The sequence below is a fragment of the Pelecanus crispus genome, chromosome 12 (assembly GCF_030463565.1).
Source record: "Pelecanus crispus isolate bPelCri1 chromosome 12, bPelCri1.pri, whole genome shotgun sequence".
NCBI lineage: Eukaryota > Metazoa > Chordata > Aves > Pelecaniformes > Pelecanidae > Pelecanus > Pelecanus crispus.
In genome coordinates this window covers 3,803,556-3,824,057 of record NC_134654.1, presented here as the reverse complement: position 1 = coordinate 3,824,057, position 20,502 = coordinate 3,803,556, and the positions used below count along the sequence as shown (strand labels likewise).

The 20,502-nt window shown below is 38.0% G+C and overlaps 1 protein-coding gene across 1 annotated transcript in view; it reads left to right on the top strand.

Moving 5' to 3' along the window:
• The window catches only part of MED13 (mediator complex subunit 13), a 55,340-nt gene that overhangs the window by 15,421 nt on the left and 19,417 nt on the right, over positions 1 to 20,502 (top strand). Inside the window, exons 4-9 of the mRNA XM_075719746.1 lie at positions 11,358 to 11,503; positions 12,604 to 12,801; positions 13,735 to 13,929; positions 14,949 to 15,111; positions 15,414 to 15,524; positions 17,566 to 18,249. Coding sequence (XP_075575861.1) covers positions 11,358 to 11,503; positions 12,604 to 12,801; positions 13,735 to 13,929; positions 14,949 to 15,111; positions 15,414 to 15,524; positions 17,566 to 18,249 — 1,497 coding nt within the window. The remainder of the gene's footprint in view (positions 1 to 11,357; positions 11,504 to 12,603; positions 12,802 to 13,734; positions 13,930 to 14,948; positions 15,112 to 15,413; positions 15,525 to 17,565; positions 18,250 to 20,502) is intronic.

Genomic DNA, 20,502 nt, shown 5'->3' with positions numbered 1-20,502 from the left:
GGACAGAGCTATTTCTTTCATTCAAAGCTGATCCCATCTGTTTTTTTTCCTGAGTTCTGTTTGAAAGCATGTGGTTCCAGAATATGTGAGATTTTCTGTTATCTGGTCTCCCAACAATGGAAGTCGGTTGTGGTGCATTTTTCGTGTGTTGTGTGGTAGTGCAACAGACGTAAGGCTGTGATTTCTAATAGGTGTTTGGCTGTGATGACAGATCCTCAGGCAGCCATGGCTTCCTGTCCGTTGCCCTGTTATTCTTCCTCCTTGTATAAGGTTATATTAAAAAAAAAAAAAGTCGATTTCATCATTGTGTTGCGTACATCTTAATTTTAAGAGGGCAGCCCTTAATGTTCATAAACTGATGCCACTGTGGCATGTGAATAGATGACCAAGAAAATAAGAATGAGATTGTTTTAAGTGTTCACTGTTTAGTTATATTTAATGATGTGACTCCTAAAACAAACAAACAAACTTATTAAACTAACCTCACGTTAGGGTTTAATACCTCTTAAAAATTTTGCTATGGAAAAAATAAAAACCTCAGATATTTGCATTGTGCAGTCACATGCTGCATGTAGACAAGGCTGCAAGGTAATAACCATGACCTGCTCTTCCCTCCCTCCCCCTACTTCTCCCAAGTCTAAAACCAGCATTGAGAAAAGTGAGACAGTCATGTATTTGGTGAAATTTGATCTGTTAGAACAAGTCACGATTACCATGCCTGAGGAAACTGTCTGAGGTTTTCAAGTATGCTAGTTCCATTTCTGTTTATAGATAGGGCAGGAATGGAGTAGCTAACTCCCTACAGTGCGTGTGCTGGGTTTTTTGTTGTTGCTCGTTTGTAAGTAGGCAGTTTTCAGTTTCAGGAATGGGTGATGGGGGTCAGCACAAGAACAACAGTAGAATAAAAAACTAAAGGGAAGGTTTTGCTAATGGTCTTAGTTGTAACCAAACAGGAAAAAAAAAATCATTGCCTCAGTATTTGTCACAACCTGTTTCAATCACTTAAAGCAAGGTAGACTGCAGAAGCTCAATAATGTGGTTTAAATGACTGCATATTAAATTACAGAGTTTGACAAACAGGACTGTCTTTCTCTTTTCTCCTTTCCAACCTATTGTGTTATTGCCACGTTCAGAAATCTGGTTGTGTACGCTTTAATCAAAAATCTGCTCTATAAATGTATGAGACGGAGATTGTGATCTGCTGCATTCAATTGTCTGTCTACCTTTTCTGGTTAGACTGCTCAAGTAGCAGCCTTTGGATGAGACTCTTCCTCTTGCCAACTGGGTGCTAAAATAGTAGTGTATACCTGGAATAAATATGATTAGGAAACTTGTCAGATTAAACACTATTTCAGATACAATTCCGTAATGAAGATTAAGTCTGACACTCCTAAAGAAACAAACGTATGAAGTGCTTACATGGAGGATATCTGCTGAAGTTTTGGTAATAAGTGCAACTTGCTAAACTTTAACACCATTGAAATACCAGTAAGCAAATAATTGAGTAATCCTGGTTTTGTGGGAGGATCTGATAGACAACTGAAAATCTAGAATACTAAAAGCTACTATATTACTTGTATGGTTGCTTTCCCCCCACCCTCTTGTAAATAGGAAATAATATAACCAATTGCAGTGGGTGGCAAACCAGAACTTGTGTCTGACGAGTTCACTTAAAAAACAAAACAAAAAGAACACCCAAAAAACCCACCACACACCCAAAACAAACAAACAAAAAACCCTCCAAAACAAAAACCCACTTGGAAAATCATAAGTGATAAGCTTATCATAGCTTACAAAATGAAACTTGCTGCACAGGTTTCGCAGGTAATGCTGTTTAATGTTAGTATGGGTACAGGATTTCATAATGCCAGCCCACCGTTCTTTTATTTTTTCATGGAAAAATTATTTTTATCTATCTGATGTAAATAATAAGTATATGATTTCATGGAAAATGACTGCTGAAAAATACTCTAGATATAAATTTGATTTTGTTAGAAGCCTTTGTACATGTAGTTATCTTGATTCGAAGGTGTGCTTATCATAGTTCTGAACATGTGTATTTTTTTCCTCTCTGCCTCATCTTGCCGGGAGGAAGAGGTGAAACTAGCCACAATGGATGTGCTTCCTGAGTTTGGCGCAAGTGTGTTGGCAGATCTGCAATCTTGAATGGCCACGGCTGTAGTGTGTGTGGGGCTCATGGTTTTTTTTTCAGTTGGGCCATGGAAATGGTCTTGCTGCCTACTTCAGAAATGTTTGTATTGATAATGTGACAGCCCTTACTCTGAAGGAGATCAGCCATTGTCTGTTCAGTCTTTGCTGCCCTTAAGACGAAGGCAGTGCTATGCTTTTGGCCCTGAGCCCACATTTCTGCCTTATCCCCCTGTTTGGCTACCTTTTTCCTATTTCCCGTGGGGTCCTCTTTCAATAGGAATGGAGTCATTTGCTTCTTGATCCCTTTAGAGTGATGCTGTGAATTATTAAGGAACAGAATGAGGAGATTCTGGTTGCTAAAGCTCAAAAATTTCTTCATACTTGAGACAGTTAACTATACAATAGCAACATGTAGCCACAGGTTTTGCGTTCATTTCTGTATATTTAATTTGAAACCTTAATAGCTGAAACTACGAGGCTCTTCCTTGATACTGTTGGAATATTTTCTGTTAAGTCTGCTCAACTCTTTTTGCAGTGTAAATTTCCTCCCTATGTTAATCTTTAAATCAAACAATGTCAACATTTTTTTTACAACAGCTCTAATGAGGCTGTTCTGGCATCATGTACCGGCAGGAGAGCAGGTGATGTTTTTCCTTTTACTGTAGACAGCTGGAATTGAGAGCTGCTGTAAGTAGGACAGTGCAGGATAAACAGCAGGAGCTGAGAGCATTGATCACATGATTGTCTCTTTGGAATATTGGGTTGCTACAGAGACTACAAGCAGACAAATTTAGCACTTTACATCACAAAGCAGTTTTCTCTTTATTTAGCTTAAGTTACAGTGGTACTTGGTTCATCAGGAAAAATGAAGAAATGATATGGCTCTTGGTTTTTAGCTTTCAACAATAAATCTGTGCTCTTCTTGTTCACTGAACAATAAGATAATACAGAAACGATACAGATACTTCAGATTTTATTAAATGAAATTTTTATAATGCGTTTCAGTTTTGAACTTTGACACTGGCTTAACAAGATGTTTGTAAATGTTTTGGAATGGGAGAGAGCAATACATTGAAAGCTGTTACACTGTCTTTGAAATAGAGTACTGTCTAGCTATTATCCGTTTCCCAAATATGTTCTGGATTCTTATTCTTTATAGCACACGTATATTTCATTGTGGAAGCTCAAGTTCAGATAATTGAGATTTGCGTCCTCCATAATTAAAGGATGCTAACATATAAGACGACAAGTTTATTAGTCTCATTTAAGTTCTGAAATGCAGGAACATGAGCAAACTCTTTTTGTAGTATTGCTTATAATCGTTCTATCTGGAGAAATACACAGTTTTTTATGTAAGTCTGTGTGTATATATGTAAACTCCTAGTTGCATTCTGAAAAAATCAGTTTTGCTTCTTTGTTAGATGTCATGCTATAGTTTTAGTAGTGTACAAGAATAAAATCCTTTTTTTCTTGTTTTTATTGGGATGAAGCTAAGCTTGTTAATAATGAAGTTAATTTTAAAACATGGCAGTCTTTAGGTGGATATGACTTATTCTGGAATACAGGTCACTTGCTACATTTGTATTTGTTTTAGTGCGCATAACTTGGTTATGGAATAAATAAATGTTTTTAACTCGCAGGTCTAACTAAAATCAAAACATCTTCAGCTATGTGAAAAATATTTTGGAAAGCCTTTTGACAGTAGTCATTAATGATGTGCTTTGAACTGGAAGGGTTTTTTCTACTTTGCTATTAGCTATGTTTTTTGCTTTGTGTTATCATCAAAATCAGCTTTCTGCTATATTTACCTTCATGACCATAGGGAGTTACTCAGAGATGCTTAGAAAAATGTCTGCTGTTCCATCTTTTTGTCAGTAGCTAGAGAAGCGTCTGTATTTTGAGATCTTATTACTTCATGTTAAGATACAGAATATGTAACTTGCTAGAAAACGTAGATGTGCATTTGTTTAGATTTCTTTGAGCTTTCACATTAAGGATGTTAATGCCACTGTGTCTGCCTGAAGTGCAGACCTTGTGATGGGGCTGATACAAACCCTGATGTTATAGGGGAACTCCTAGCCAAGGGCAAGAAGGGCATGTTTGTGAATTGATTAATGATGATTCAAACTCTTATCATAAAAAGTTGTACTGCAACGTAATGGGTATGTATGATAGCATGTCCTTCCTAGAGAACTAGGAACTGATTTCTCTTATCCTCTATTTCTCTCAGCCCCCAGCGCTTAAAAAGCAAACCAATCCCCTCAAAAATAACTAAAACAAAACCAAAGGCGGCTCCTGAAGTATTTAATAATTGAAACAATTTGTGTACTTGCCTTGTGGTTTGTTTTTTTTTCCTTTTTCTTTTTCTTTCTTTCTCTTTCATTTCTTAAATCAAGAAAACTCAAATGTTTTTCCTGGCAATTATTTTTGGTGCTGTGTTAATATAACAGTCTGATTTCAGTATTTTACTTATTTAAGATTTTGCTTATTACAGCAAATGCATACTTAATTTCCTGCTCCTTTCTAGTCGGAATTAAGATTGTGGAGTTTTGTAATTCAGGATTATGGATGGTGAGTGGAAACTGAAGATGCCATGTTTAAAATAAGACGGGTGGCTGAAGCAGCATAGGGGTGAAGGTGGCTGCACAGGAAGCTTCTTTTCATTAGCGCCTTGCGGTGTTATGGCTATACCTGGAAGATGTGTATAGTCACAAAGAACTATTCTGAACAAGCACTTACAAAGGAAAGGTGGTAGATGGGTTGTCTTGAGGGAGTTGCTTCTGTTTTTCTTCTGTTAGCTCAGAAAGCCTCAAGTGGCTTGGCAGCTTCACTCTTTCTTCTCCATGATGAAAAGCCCTAGAGGGTTGCCTGACAAAGAACAAAGCGTAGAGCGTAATGTGTTGTGGAATAGAGGACGAGGTAGTGCAGTGGAATAGAGGACGATGTAGCGCGTGTTGCGCATGTGGTCAGGTGTGTAATTCCTCAAGACTTACTCTTTGGCAGGCATGTTTTGTTTTCTAACCTATGCTGCTTGCTGTAGTCTCTCAACCTGGTTAAAGGAAAGAGAAAAAAACAGCAGACAAGTAACTGAATATGAAGGGTCTTAGGGCTTCATGGCACGCGTGTGTCACCTTAAAACTCTTTCCTATTTAAATTTGTATTTCCAAAAGAACCTATTTAATTGTGAGAGTGTGTTCTCCAGCCCAAGAATTTACTATAGAAGGCAACTACCACCTTAAAAAGGAACTTCTTAGATACTTTAAATTTATTTAAGTGGCATACCGAAATAGCCTGTAGTGAAGAATAACTATTTGGAGATGCTTCTATTTGGGCAGCAATGATGCATCAGTTGGAACTCTCAGCTCTATGGCTGCTGATGATAATTGTTGTCAGCCAGTCATGATATATTGATTCTTGGTCAAAACGCCCTGAAGGATTCTGGGTGCTGGCCAGTATGTACCAATTTTTGGCAAACATTGCGTAACAGTCTGAAATAATGATGCATATTAATTAGAGACTTAAAACTGTAGCTGATGTGTTTGTGCTCCTAAACAAGGTGTGTTCTACCCCACTGAAAGGGAAATGGTGGAATCCTAATTGTGACGGCTATTAGATCTGGACAGTAATTTTACTTTGCAAGGTCAGTTTTCCTCATCTAGGAGATGGCAGTAGAAAATACATAGTTTATAAGGATATGGGAAATACTTTGGGAGGGTTAGCAGTGCTTTGACTTGGTAAGCCACTCTTGATTCAACTCAAGTAAGACAGTCTAGGAACATATGAAATGGTAATTATTTAAAAAACCAAAATTCTCTCTTTCAGTTGGATCATTTGGATGCTTTTTTTGAATTTACTGTTAAATGTGCTATAGGGTTTTTTAGTTGGAGACTTGCTTGTTGCTTCTGATGCCGTTGCAGTCTCCTTGCCTTTCAGCCGTAGTGTGGTGCTGATTTGAAGTATGCAATCTAGTGAAGTGTGGATTAGTGAGGTTCTAATGCAGCTAATGTTTGTGAAGCACTTTGAAGATATAAAGCTCTACGTAAGTACTAACGTGGAGGAAAAAACAGACCTAATTACCTTTTTATCAAGGAGATGTTTTCAGATTTGCTAATGGAGATGTAGAAACCTCATGTATATGTTAATTTTAGTGTGCTTTCCCCTCCTTCCCTGCAATTTCTCTTACAAAGGTAGAAGTAGAAATTGTATTGAAATCTTCCACAGCAGTTTCTGTTTCTTTCACATCGAATCATAAACCTTTGTCTCAGAAATGAAAACATCTTTGTTTTGTATGATCTGAGTGAAGAGGGAGCACAGGGGAATCAAAAATGTTGTTTATAGAAATGCCTCTTAATGGAGCATAGGTGAGGACTGAAGGTTGCTTAAAATAGCATTACTTCCAAAGAGCCTCTTCCTACCCTCCCCCGCCCTTTTTTTTTTTTCTTTCCTTTTTTAAAGTTGCTTTCAGTATCGGAACTCATTCTGACTGAGTTCTGGTGTGTTCAGGTCAAAATTCATAAAGAACGCTCATTCTGATGACACTACATAACATTCAGAGATCAGTTAGAAGCTGGATTATTGATATTTAAATTCTGAGATTAGGACTTTAATTAGAAATATTAATAGAATAACTTCATATTCAGGGTCAGTTGAGAAAATGAGATTTTTGGTAGAACTAGGATTTTGTTTTCAGAATTTTTTGTTAGAATTCTATCCTCTGCTTTTAAGACTTATGTATGCACATTCAACAATACCTGATCCTAATTGTAAAAGTACAAAAAAAAAAAAGGGGGGGGGAATCAATAGTAGCTTTAAGATAAGTTGTGGGGTTTTTTGTTTTGTTTTTCTGTATCTGCACCTTAAGGACTTCACTGCTGCTCTCTGCATGCAGGACGAGTTCTGAGTGTTGAGGTATAGGGGTTTGGTGTTTTTTTTTTTTTATATTTCAGTCATGAGGTGCTCTGCACAAATTATCTAGTGATCTGAGCTAGTTTTAAAATGTCTGCAAATAAAAGCATAGGATGAACTCTGCATTAGCAGGCAGGAAACCACCAGCTTGCTTTCTGTTATTGTGTCCTTGACTGAATTGTAAAGGTAATTTGCCTGTTTACCCCAAAGTGATAAGTAGGTAAATTTTTTGCTTGATTAGGATTTTTAGCTGTGAGGTGAGTTATTGAGAATAGGAGATAAAGACTTAAAGAAATGGTGGAGAGAGATATCTCTCTCTCTCCCCCCTGTATATGTATTTTTTATTTTTATTTATTTATTTTTAATAGGTTATAGGAAGGTTTGAGACGGTTCCTCCTAAGCTGAAGTTGAGGTGGCATTGTGTACTAGCAATCAGTCTCTGGAAAATTAAGGAATTGGAGAATGTACAAATGTATTAATTTAAAAAAAAAAAAAAAAAAGCATGAACATAGAGTTTCTTGCTAAGTCCATGTGAAGGTGTATGTAGGGGCATCCAGTAACTTAGAGCTCTGGTTCTTTGTTTTCCTTCCTCCTTTTCTCTACTCCCCTGCAAAGAGCTTCAGTATGGTTTTGATTTTTTTTTTAATTAGGATTCTTCATTGTATTTCTTGTGATTATTTCACACGCACTGATGTTTCCCAAAGTTTTGTAACCTAACAGAAGCGATGATGTTAAATGCAAAGAAACAGTTTCTGAGCATGACTAGCGAGGAAGAAAGTTAATGTTATGTTTGAGTACATAAAGTGGTAGTTTTACCTTTCATGTTAACCTGTAGTTTAAGGACGACTCATGTTTTCAGGTGATACTGTGTGTAGCATGTGGAAATCTGTATCCCTTAGCTTGAGCTTAAGGACAGCAGTGGTTTTTGCTATGTATTTCTACTATGAAACAACATTACCCTATTGTGCATAAAATTACTTTCCTGCACCTCTGAAAGTACTGCAACAAAACCCCCAGGTGGTGTGCATCATTTTGCTGTTTAACACTGAAATTTATAACCAGAATTAGTGAAAATTTTAGTACGTTTGGATTTTCTAGAATGAATTGTACCATAGCAGATTCGCTTTCCCAGCGGTACAAGCAGGGCGCTTGCGGCTTGCATGCCAAAGCTGGTTGAATGATGTCAGTGGCAACAATGGCTGCTCTCTTACTTTATTATTTTGTTGGAAACCTCTCCCCTGCTGAGTGGGGGAGAAAAGAGTTCTAATTTGGGGGGGGGGGGGGGGGGGGGGGGGTTGTTTGTTTGTTTGTGTTTGTTTGGATTTTTTTTGCGCGATGACCTTGAATTTCCCTCGCTACTTCTTAGGACCAGTTTTGCAGTGTAATGAATTGAAATGCTTCTGTTATCATGCTGATGCTTCTCTTTGTCTTGGTTTATTTGAATTCCATCAGATTATGCTACAATTGTCTGCCCTTTATCTGTGTAATAATGTGGTGTTTACAAGAGACATAGCTTAATTGCATTTAAAGTGTATTTAAAGAATATGTGCTTTTATTTTTAAACTTTGCCTCACAATACTAAGCTTCTAAATAGTTAATCTGTCACTCGGAGCCAAGAACACCATCCACTCTTTCACCTTAAACCATCCAATATGACTTTAAAATAAAATTAAATTTGAAAATCGGTCTTCAACTATTTGCATAAGGATTAAAGTTTAATCAGATTTCCATATAGGAATTTAGTGGTGTTTGCTAACCATGTGACTTCATTTGAACTTGAAATCATCAACAAGATGCTGAGCTCCATCGTCACTGCATTTTGGAAACTAACTTTACTGGGATTCCTGAGCAGTATGTTACTTCACCCGCAGGGAGTATTCTGCCCGGAGTTGGATTACCGAAGCAGTTGTGCTGAGTACTTGTCAATGAATAGTGATAATTCACTCCTCTGGATCCTGGCTTTTTTTTTTGTTCCTGAAACACAATTAAAATGGAGCAGCAGATCAGCATACCGACACAGACTTGACACACCTTGAAAACTCTTACGCTTCAGTCGCGGCCAGCCGCTTACAGGAGTTCCTCATTGAGTTCGCTTCATGGCCTGCTTTAAGTTACTGTCATAAAAAAATGTGCTGCGCTTCCTGTTCCTCCTTGAACCGTTTGTGGGTTCTCTCATTCTTAAAGGTCCCTAATTTTAAATCTCCTGGTAGGCAAAGTCATGTACTTAACACTAGCCTTCTTTCTTTGTGGTGACTACCCGGTGGCTGCTCTTTGAGTCTTTGGGGTAAGACTCAGCGAACCAATTTCTCTCTGTTTTCGTAGATTGAATGGACTGTGCCAATTCCAGAAACTTTTTTTTTTTTACCCTTGCTGTTTACTGTCCCACCATCTATCCGGGTGGAGGAAAGATACATCTTGGAAATTACACTAAGGATGTATCTGTAACTGCACCTGTGGAGGTTGCATTTTAATAGGGTTGCTCTGGTGCTCGGAGTTTGTCAGTTCTTTGCGCCCTGCAGCTCTGTTTGGATCTCTTTCAGGAATGCAAAACTTGCTTTGCGTTCTCATGCTGTAGACTACGAAATGCAAGCACTTCATGAGGTTGGAGAGCGTGCACGCAATCCTGGGTGTTAGTTGATGGGGTCTAATTTTATTTTGGGGGGAAAGAGTGGTGTTGCATTCATACAGTCTTTTTAGGCCACAGTAGTTCAGGAGTGTGTTTTCCATTTGACCTCGCAAAAAATGGACTAGTATCCGTTATTTTGGCCAACTTAATTTAGCCTGTTTCCCTTGACTTGGTTTGGTGGGTGTTTTTTTTTTTTTTTTTCCTTTTTTTCCTGAGACTGAGCAGGTGCTTGATGCTACCCTCCTTACAGAGAAGGATTTATTTTCTGTTCAGTAGTTTATGAAGTACTTTTAAGGTTCTCCTTGACTTTCATTCTTCTATTACTAAGATGGTGGATCTAATTTAATGTCCAATGTGAATAGCATCTTCTTGCTTTTAAACATCTGTTCTTTTCCTATGGGAGTGTATTAGTCTGGCAGACACTTGAGATAACTTGTAGCTGATATAACTGAAAATTGCTGTGCCTGTACAACTTCTTTAAAGAAGGAAAAAAAAAAAAAGCTTTTTCAGATGGAACTGGCTATGAAGACGTACTGCTTCCGCAACGTCCTGGCAGGGATCTGCTTTTTTTGCCTTCCTGCTCTATTCCTGCCCTTTAATTAAAACTGGTAGAATATATTTCACATAAACCACTGAATTGAGTTGGATGCAACATAGAATATTTTGATAGTTCTACTTGTAGGGGTTTATCTATATTTTTTGTAACAAAACAACAGCTAACTGAGCTGCAAAAATTGGGAAGTCTCTAAAACATGATCTTGGGAGGTAGAAGATTTTATGGAGTTGCTAACTAGTAACTATGTACAGCACGGTGAAAATAGCATTTAATTCGGAGTTATATGAAGGAGACGTGTTTATTATTGGGGTGTTCTTTTGCTGTACAAGACTTTTTTTTTTTTTTAAACACTAAGAGAAGCTATCAGTGAAGCATCTGATATTAAACATTGATACTTGCTTTAATGACTTTATCAATGACTTAAACTTTGGTTTGGGTTGGTTTTTTTTTTTTGATTGTATCTTCCCTTTTGTGTGTAGGCATGGGATTTAATTTTTAGTTACTTGGTTGGCTTCAGGAGCATGAAGATAAGATTCAATTTGAAAAAAACAAAACAAAACCAACACTTCTCAAAGCTGTTGCCATTCTTCTTCCTGCTTTTAAATAAGTGCCTTGTTGGCTAATATTAAATATAAATCTTAAAATATAAATTCTGCTTAGTGGATCTGTGACAGGAGAACCTAGATATAGCCTCATTAAAATTAATATGTGTTCATAAATATTTTTATGGAATTTAAATAAATATGTAAGATATAAAAGTATTCAGTTATAGTTTTCTTTGTCTTGCAAAAAATTGCATTTGAAATTTCCTCCAGACCTCAAAATATAAAGTGTCAATCTAAAGAAATTGAAAAGTTAGTGTCTGTTGTTTTCGAACTGATTGATCTTTGGTTTTGCCTCTAATGCTGGAATACTTTGTAAATGGTCTAAGGGAACATGTATTTAGTATTTTCTTGCTGCTTAGATAGAAGGGATTTTTTATTACTTCATTAATGAATATTTTGGGAGGAAACGCCTTCAAGCTAGTGAGAAAGCTGTCAACTTATTTTAAGTTCTATACTTAGGAATTTTTTTTCTCTCCCTTCCACGCCTGCACCCTCCCAACTTCTCTTTCCCCAGTGAACACTTGTCCTGCTCATTCACCTTCTTCTTACATGGAGATAGCAATGTTTGCACCAGTGTGGAAATCAGCCAGCATCAACCTGTGTACCTGCTTAGTGAAGAACACCTCACTCTCGCCCAGCAGTCTAACAGCCCTTTTCAAGGTAGGTTTTGCCGGTCAGTAGTGAGTATTAAACTGAATCAATCCTTTGAGTTGCTCAGAACGAGGACTTCTGGCAAAGACTGGAAGCGGGAGCAGAGGCGTTACCTGTTTTGTATCGATTACGCGCTCTCCCCGAATGTCCCCTGTCTTGACATAGTCAGAAGCCAGTTGGTGTGTCTCGGCTCTTCTGCAGGTGGATGATTTCCATATTCATCTCTTGGCACGTAGCCAAATAATTTGTCTTCATGATGCAATAAACTTAATTTCCAATGACCGTCCTATTGGTGACTTAAATTTGCTTTTTCAACAAGCTTTATAACCCCCCATGTATCTTCATCGACCCGTCTTTTAGAAATCCATTTCTGACTCAACGTACTTAACCTATTCACTCCCCCTACCCCTTTTTTATTTGGCTCTTCCTTGCCTGTAAATTCCTTTGGTTCCACCAGCAGATGCAGGCTATGGTCTCGAAGACAAAGGAGTGATGGGGCCTGAGTCTGGTTAGTGGGCTGTTTGATCATTCCCTGTCTTAGACACACTTGTGTTGGCTACAGAAATCAGTTCTCCTGCATGACCACACACCGCCCTTGTTTATTAATGCTCAGTGTCCAAACTTGCTTATTTTGAATGCAATTTAACAGCAGCTGTGCCTTCCTAATATGGACAAGACTAAACATGAAACAGATTACTTCCCTGTATGTACGTTGTTGTTGTAACTGTACCAAGCAGAATGAAAGGATGAGGAAACACCTTAACTCTGTCAGAATTTGAAATAGTGTTTCTTTATCCCACATGTGTGTTCAATACTCCTTGCTAGCCAAGATGAAAACTTGCTTGTTGCTTGTTTAAATAGATTAAATTGTGACTGTTATTGCGGTACCTTGATTCTTGCAATGTGTTTAACAATGTATACGTTTAACAATGTGTACCTATTACCAAAAACGTGGGCAGTATAGTAAAATGTGGTTGGGGTGCATTTTGACTTACTGATGGTAAGTTGTTTATTTGGTGTGGCTGAAATAACAGTAATGCTATTTCAGTGGGAAAGGGTGAATTTTGGTTAGACATAATCTCCAACGTATTTTTATTTATCTTTTTTAGTTATTCTAAGTCCGTTCGGATTAAATGGCACACTCACAGGGCAGTCATTCAAGCTTTCTGATTCATCGACAAAAAAGCTTATTGGTGAATGGAAACAATTCTATCCTGTCACATCTAACTTGAAGGAGGGATCTGAGGAAAAACAAGAAGAAATGGATTGGGAGGATGATTCTTTAGCTGCTGTTGAAGTCCTTGTTGGTGAGTGCTCTGATTACCTTTCAGTTACTGAAATAAACTGGCCGGTTAGGTCTGCAAAATTCGGAATGCAAAATGACCCCATTTTATTCTTTTTGCAACTATTTGCAACTGCTGTTGGTCTTCTGTTTTTCTGTTTAATGCTCAGGCCTGTGTAAAATGAGTTGCTCCTTAAAGTGGGTTTTGCAGACATATTAGTAGGAGGTGTTTTTCTTCATGTGCCCGGAGAAGCAAGATTGTTTTTAAAAAAATAAATAAAGAAGATAGTCAAAAAACCCTAGACTATCACTCTTGACATCCGAGATGCATCAAAAGCATGTACTGTTTCAGATTCTGTGCAAATTCAAATGGAACAGACGTGCCTTTCAGCGATGTCTTCAAAACCATGATCCTGGAGAACTTGATGTACTCAGGCACTGCATTTATCTGCTGCTGTTCCTAAAATCTAAGCCCCTGGGACGCAGTAGTTTGTTCCTCTGCTGTGGGCTATTGACCTTTGATTTGCCAACTAATGTAATCATTTCTCTGTAATGAGTGTTACAAGCTTCTATTGCAGTGATGGCTGGAGACCCTGATGATGATGGGGAGTGGAACATTGTCAGTTTTAGGTGATACTAAAAAGTATGTTCTCAGTATCTCTCTCGGTCTTCCTTATAAAACAAAATGATAGAAGCAAGCAGTAGCATGTAGATGGCAGGGCTGTGTCTGCCTGTATATACAAAGCCCTTTTTATTCATTCACCCAAATCTTCTGTATAAAGCAAACCATAAAGTAATGATGAGGGTGAAAACAGACTTTTTGTCTGAGGATAATGCTTTAGTAGGTAGAAAGGGTAGATAAACTTATGAGTGACTGGTGAAACGATCCATTTGTTGACGATTTTAAATGTAAGTTTTTGGCAAACAACTGTAAAATCGACTTGCTCTTTTTTTTTAGCTGGTGTGCGAATGGTATACCCAGCATGCTTCGTTCTAGTTCCTCAGACAGACATCCCTGCTCCTAGTACTGTAGGGGCATCTCACTGTTCAACTACTTGCTTGGGTGTCCACCAAGTGCCTGCTTCCACAAGAGATCCTGCCATGTCTTCAGTAACTCTGACTCCACCGACATCCCCAGAGGAAGTTCAAACAGGTATAATAAAATTAGCTTCTGCATGTGGGAAACGTTTTTGATGGCTCCTCCTTTAAATCTGGCAGTGTTTGGAAAGGATTCAGATGTTCTCTGTACAACTGACTTGTTACCAAAAATCACATTTTGTCAGTCATAAGTCTGTTGTAGTAAAACGAATTTTTATTGTTCAGTTGTGGGCAAAATTAACTTGAAAGCTTTTGTAAGTTGCTGAAATGAGGACTGCTTTTGTACGTGTTGTTGTTATCCAGTACTTTAAATTTCTGTGGTCAAGTTTTTGGTTTTGTTTTTGTGGGTTTTGTTCTCCCCCCCTCCCCCTCCCCAACCCCTCCCGTGTGTTTGTGTGCATGTATGCACTCTGGCATAGCTTTATAAACCTCATTGTGCGTCTCAGTCGTTAGTGAGCCAGGTGATGTTTTCAGCCTCTTTCACAGTCCAAGGAAGATTTTGTAGTTAAGTTTCCAGTAAGGCTATGTGCCCTCTGAACTGTGTGTGAGTAGTGGTTATGGTAAACTACTTTAAGTCAAAGTGGGTAAGGCTCACTGGTAGTTTCAGGTGGTTTTACATACAGTGGCTTTACATACAGTTGTTCTTGTGCAGAAGAGGTTTTGTTTGTTTTTTTCCCCCAAGGTCTTCTGTTACCTTAGTTTGACCTTTTTTTTTTTTTTTTTTCCCTTTTTTTAAAAATAATACTGTTAAATTTGCTAACAGGTAGCTTTGCTCAAGTTACTTTCTTTTTCAGGTCTATAATTTCTTGGAAGATAAAGAATAGCCAGCCCAGTTATACCATAAACATATATGGTGCTTTTTGCCCCTCCGCTCCACCCCCCTCAAGAGCGGGAACCATGTTATAATAATCAGCTACTCTACCTAAATTTTCTGTTTGTTTTTATTTCCTAACATTGAGTTAAGAAGATACTTTTCTTCCTAAGATGTTCCTGTGGTGGTTGAATTGGAGTAATAGTGGTTGTGAGTGTATCGCCTCATTGCCTGAAACTATTTCCTCTGGTGCTTCTTTTCAGTTGATGCTCAATCTGCCCAGAAATGGGTGAAGTTTTCTTCAGTTTCTGATGGATTTATCTCTGACAGTACTAGCCATCATGGCGGCAAAATACCTAGAAAGCTAGCCAATCAGGTGGTGGACAGAGTTTGGCAAGAATGCAATATGAACAGAGCACAGAACAAGTACGTACTCACTTTGTGAAGCTAAAAAGACCCCTAAAGTCGTATGTTCGTTGTAGACGGTAGTTCTGTTACAGATGCTGCGACTGCTAGTAGAAGGTGCTTTACTCTTAGTGATAAAACATTTTTAAGAAGTTAATTTGTTCCTAACTAGTAGTTTGTTTAGTCCTGTTTAATATGTTAGTAAAAGACTATTTATAATTTCTTTGCTGAATCCTGTGTCACAAAACTGCTCTTGAGGTTTGACAGAAGATGAGGAAAGAACATACGTTGATCCAAATAACTCTCCCGATATTGAATCATAGGAGGAAGTATTCTGCTACATCAAATGGTTTGTGTGATGAAGAGACAGCTGACAAGGTAGCATCCTGGGATTTTGTTGAAGCCACGCAGAGGACAAATTGCAATTGTTCAAGGTATGGTACTTGGCAAACTCGTGGTCCAACAACATACGTTGAGATTGAAACGCTCAGGAGAGGGCCTGTCATTACTCCTTTAGGAATAATTAAGCAGTAGCTGCTTGTAGGAAAGCTGTAACAAAACTTGTATCTCATATCCTAAATGTCATTGCAGGTCTTAAAACTGCCCAATAAGATAATGCAGAGGTTTTATTCAAGTGAATCATCTGAGCGGACCTACTGGCAGTTCAGTGACAGTTCCTGAGTCTTGGGCTGGAATTCCTTAGGCCTCTATATGGGTAGAAACTGTCTCATGGGCACCCTTCTCAGGCTGCAATGGAAAGGGAATGCCTCCCTATATAAGAATGAAGAATCTGTTCTAGAGGGCTGTGACATTAGCCGTGAAGAGAGAAAGCTGTTAATCAACATCAAGATGATTGTAGCACTGTGTCATGATGAATATGAAAAAGAAACCCAAACCTGCTTTACTTCTTGGGAAGTGTGGCATTCTATGGGTGGTTGTCTATAAAACTGCTTTTCTGTGAGTTGATTGCCAGTATGTGGTTTTTATGTTAGCTGGGGAAAAAATGGGATCAAAACATAGGGGGAAAGCCTGAATTTAACTATCAGGTTTTTGTAATGACTTTTGTTTTGAAACTGTGCAATGACACAGACTGTTAATAGGGGTGTTTATTTTAAACAGAAACATGAATTTCAGTGAATTGTCAATTTCTGTACTTATGGCAGCATACTATTTTTTAGGTGACTGAAGTGTGGCAAAGGTTTAAACACTTTTTCTGATTTAAATGTTACACTGATTACCTTGCAATGAATATGGGAATCTTTAAAAAAAAAAAAAAAAAAAAGTCTGGAGGATGTAACATTTTGAAAGAAATGCATTTTTTTTCCCTCCTTTTATTGAAATGGCTGGTTTAAGTTGTGTGGAAGTTCTTGTGTCCTGAGAAGAGCTGGGAGATGGAGGAGGATTAAATATTCTGTTAAAAGAGAATGTAGATGTGATGGCACTAGTTAAGAGAAAACAATCAATTAACTGTGATGTGCGTATCGGAAATATGCGGTTGCCTAAACAGAAATTGTGGACTTAAAACCCCTTATTGTTCTCCGTATTTTGAATTCTAAGCAGTGAAAAACATGTGTATGTATGAGAGTTTAAAGTAAAACCAGATTTTGATACCTCTTACCTTTTATTCCTGCCTAATCCTGTTTTGTTTTGTTTTGTTTTTTTTTTAAATACAAGTTGCATGCTTCTTCACTTCCCTAATGGAAGAGTGGCAAAGAATACCCAGGCACTAAGGATATACATGCAGCTCAATAGCTTAATTGTAAACGTTTCACTCCAGGCTTCAGTATCTCACGTCTCTCATTCTGTCAGATGATCTAGAAAGTTGGCATCTTGAACTTCAAGATAAAATGTTTAAGCTCAAGTGCATTTATACTGGAAAAAACCTGACTGTATTAATGAAGTCGAGACATTGAGTTTTTCTTTTTTCCACGCTTGCTAAATTTGTAGGTAAATAGCTACAAAAGCTTTGCAATAGCTTTTGTAGGACTGAGCTTGGCTTCTAGATTCTTGATGTTAATTTTCCACTCCTTAACCCATAGAGACTTGGACAGCACTACTGGTTGGTATTGATGCTTGAATTCCAGAAGTCATTCACTAATTCATATGTTGTTCTACTGATTCATCAGTGTTGGCAGAAGTTAAAAGCGACGAAGTGTTCATGTGACTATTTATTTCTATTAAAAGCAGTTATAAAATACTGTCTTCAGTTATGAGGATTATGCGTGTGTTTGGCTGATAGGACAGCTTTTCCAGTTTTTTTTAAATGGTATTCTAAAATCTTGCAATGCTGCTCAAGTCATTCAAATTAAGTTATGGTCAGAAAGAGGCAGCTTCACTTCAGAACGGTATCAGTTTCAGACTTCCATAATCGTCTGTTTAATGGCTTAGAAGTGGGTTCTTATCTAGTGAAAAAGAACACGATAGACATGTTTGAAAGTTTAATTTGAAGTATTTTCCCCTATATTAATTCTGCAGGCACAAAAATCTCAAACCAAGAAATTCAGGTCAACAGGGGCAGGCACCACCTGTGGGCCAACAACAGCAAGCAGCTCCAAAGCACAAGACAAATGAGAAGCAAGACAAAGGGGATAAGCCACAGAAACGCCCTTTGACTCCTTTTCATCATCGTGTATCTATCAGTGATGATGTTGCCATGGAGGCAGATTCAGCAAGTCAGAGGCTTGTGATGACTGCACCAGACAGTCAAGTGAGATTTTCAAATATCCGAACTAATGATGTAGCAAAGACTCCTCAGATGCATAATGCTGAAATGGCAAATTCACCTCAGCCACCACCACTTAGTCCTCACCCATGTGATGTAGTTGATGAAGGGGTAGCTAAAGCTCCTTCTACTCCTCAGAGTCAACACTTCTACCAGATGCCAACACCAGACCCCTTGGTTCCCACAAAAACAATGGAAGACAGACTCGATGGCTTGTCTCAGCCTTTTCCAGCTCCATTTCCTGAAGTTATAGAGCCTACAATGTATGTTGGTACTGCAGTGAATTTGGAGGAAGATGAAGCTGATACTACTTGGAAGTATTACAAAGTTCCAAAGAAAAAGGATGTGGAATTCTTACCACCTCAGCTTCCAAATGATAAGTTGAGAGACGATCCAGTAATACCTGCTGGACAGGAAAACGTAACATCAGTTACAGAGTAAGTAGTGCTTAATACTATAGTAACAACGTGAGAAAGTGAGTAAACTGAAAGGCCAAAGGCAGTAGTTTCTTGTTATAAGCAGGCTTGCCACTAAAGCATAATGTTGTGCTCATCAGCTCGAGCAGTAATGCTGAGTGTGTGAGCATAACTATCTGTGCTGTCCGTATACGAGAAGATAATAATTGTGAAATGGGCGTACGAAGCACAGTCAAGTATGTAATAAGAATTTCCAGCTTTTTCTCATTAGAACTCTGAGTTAGCAGATGGCAATGTAGTTTATTTTTCTACTGTAAAATTGATCTGTAGCAAAATTATGCATAATTAAAGCTCCCCCCCCAATAACTTTCTCATTTTAATATTTGCTTTCTTCATTATTTGAAGAAAGCATGGATGGTCTCGGCTGCAGACTTGGCCTATTAAAGATAAATTTTCTTTTACCTCAGTTCTGCTCTTGTCTTTTTTCAGAAGAGCTGGTATTTAAATGGCTGATTCCAACAATGAGGAAGCTAATCTTGTTTTCTGGAAGATACTAGCTCTAATGTAGGCTGCAACTGCTTTCCAATATCAGGAATTTATCTTTGGAATAAGTAACATAAACTGACGTTCTTGCACATGGTGCATTCTGTCTGTGTTGTTGTTCAAAAGGCTTAAGGATTTGAGATTATCGTTCAAAGAAAACAAGTGACTGGTGTGTCTACTGTTACTGCCCTCGGACCTCAGATCACATGGGAAGCCTTCGTTCATTAGGCAAAGCTTGTCTGACTTGAAGAAATACTGAGACAGTCAGACTAGATCCTTGTTAGAACCTCAGCCTTTGAGCTCCAGGAAGTTTATTTAAGAACATTTATTATTTTGTTTTATTTTAACATAAGCTAATACTGTCTTGAAATAAAGTATGTGTAGTCCATGAGTATTTAAAAAAAAGGTTTTGTTGAATAAATAGAATTTAATTCTGAAAGCTAGTGTTATCCCGCACCAGGTTTTAAAATGTTCTACTCTGCCGCTGTCTGTTTTAATCAGGATAAAGGAATTGGTCACTTTTTTGATACTGCCTAAGTTTTGATAAATTCTGGAGCTTTGACGTAATGGAGGAAAGAATAACGCTAGTGGTTTAAGTGTTAAAACTTACGTTTGAGCTCTGTTTTACTGCTGAATGAATCAACGTGGATTTTCTTTACCAGTTAAAGCAAAACTAAAATCTCCAAAAAAAGACCACCACCACTAAAAAAAAACCCCAAACCACCACTAAACAAAAAAAATATCCCATAAGAACAAAAAACTTGAAACACAACCACTTGGCCTTCTGGCTTGTGTCTCCTTTGCTGTTGTAGTGTGTGAGAAATTCTTCCCGTCACCCATCTTTTCCAGCACTTCCATGTGAGGACATGCTGCAGGAAAAGGATGGTAATAGGAAGCAACGGGTGCTGACAGGGCTGTTTAATAGCAGTGTAAATTTAACATGATTGGGACCTGGATGCAGAGGTGACAAACTTTGGCTTAGGGTTGTGATTGATGGATAAAAAAAAATGCATCCTGAATGCACCTAGAGTTGCCTCTGCCAACTCTCTTGCTGTTGATTATTTTTGGTCCAAAATTATTTTGTTCCTGTTTAGGTGAAAGGAGACTCTTAATGTGATCAGTATCAAATTAGTGAGGGGTTTTTTTTTTTTTCTTTTTTTTAGTGAGTTAGTGTACTTAATCTGTGGTAGAAGAGTTGAAGCAGCTACTCACAAGACTGAAATATTATGTTTTGCTTTTCGGTTTTATTGCTGGCAGCAGAAAGCCACTGATGGCAGTCACATTGATTTTGCTGCGTAGGAAAGCTGTGAGAAGAAGTAAATATGCTGTAGCTGTTGGTCTGTTCTCGTACACATTTTCTTAGCCATATCTTTTGTGTTCACTGTTTAAGAGTTTACATTAGCTAGTGCATGTCTCTGCTCTTTCAAGATGTGCATTTATAGGATTTTTTAGTGCTTTTTTGGCCTTGAATTCATTTCAGCCAACCTGACAGAGAAAGAGATGCTCTACTTCAGAATTCTCTTTTTCTGTTCAAGACATGGTCTCTCCTTGTATGGCTTCTAGTTTGAGTTAACAACTTAGTGAACATTCTCCCCCTTGCCCCCCAACTATCCGGCTATTAACTTCTCTTCCTCTTTGGTGGTCAGAAATACTGGAAACTACTCCTTGCTTTCGCTATGTATTTTTCCTGGTGTTTAATTCCTTGTTCCTAGAAAGTCGTTCCTCCTCCCC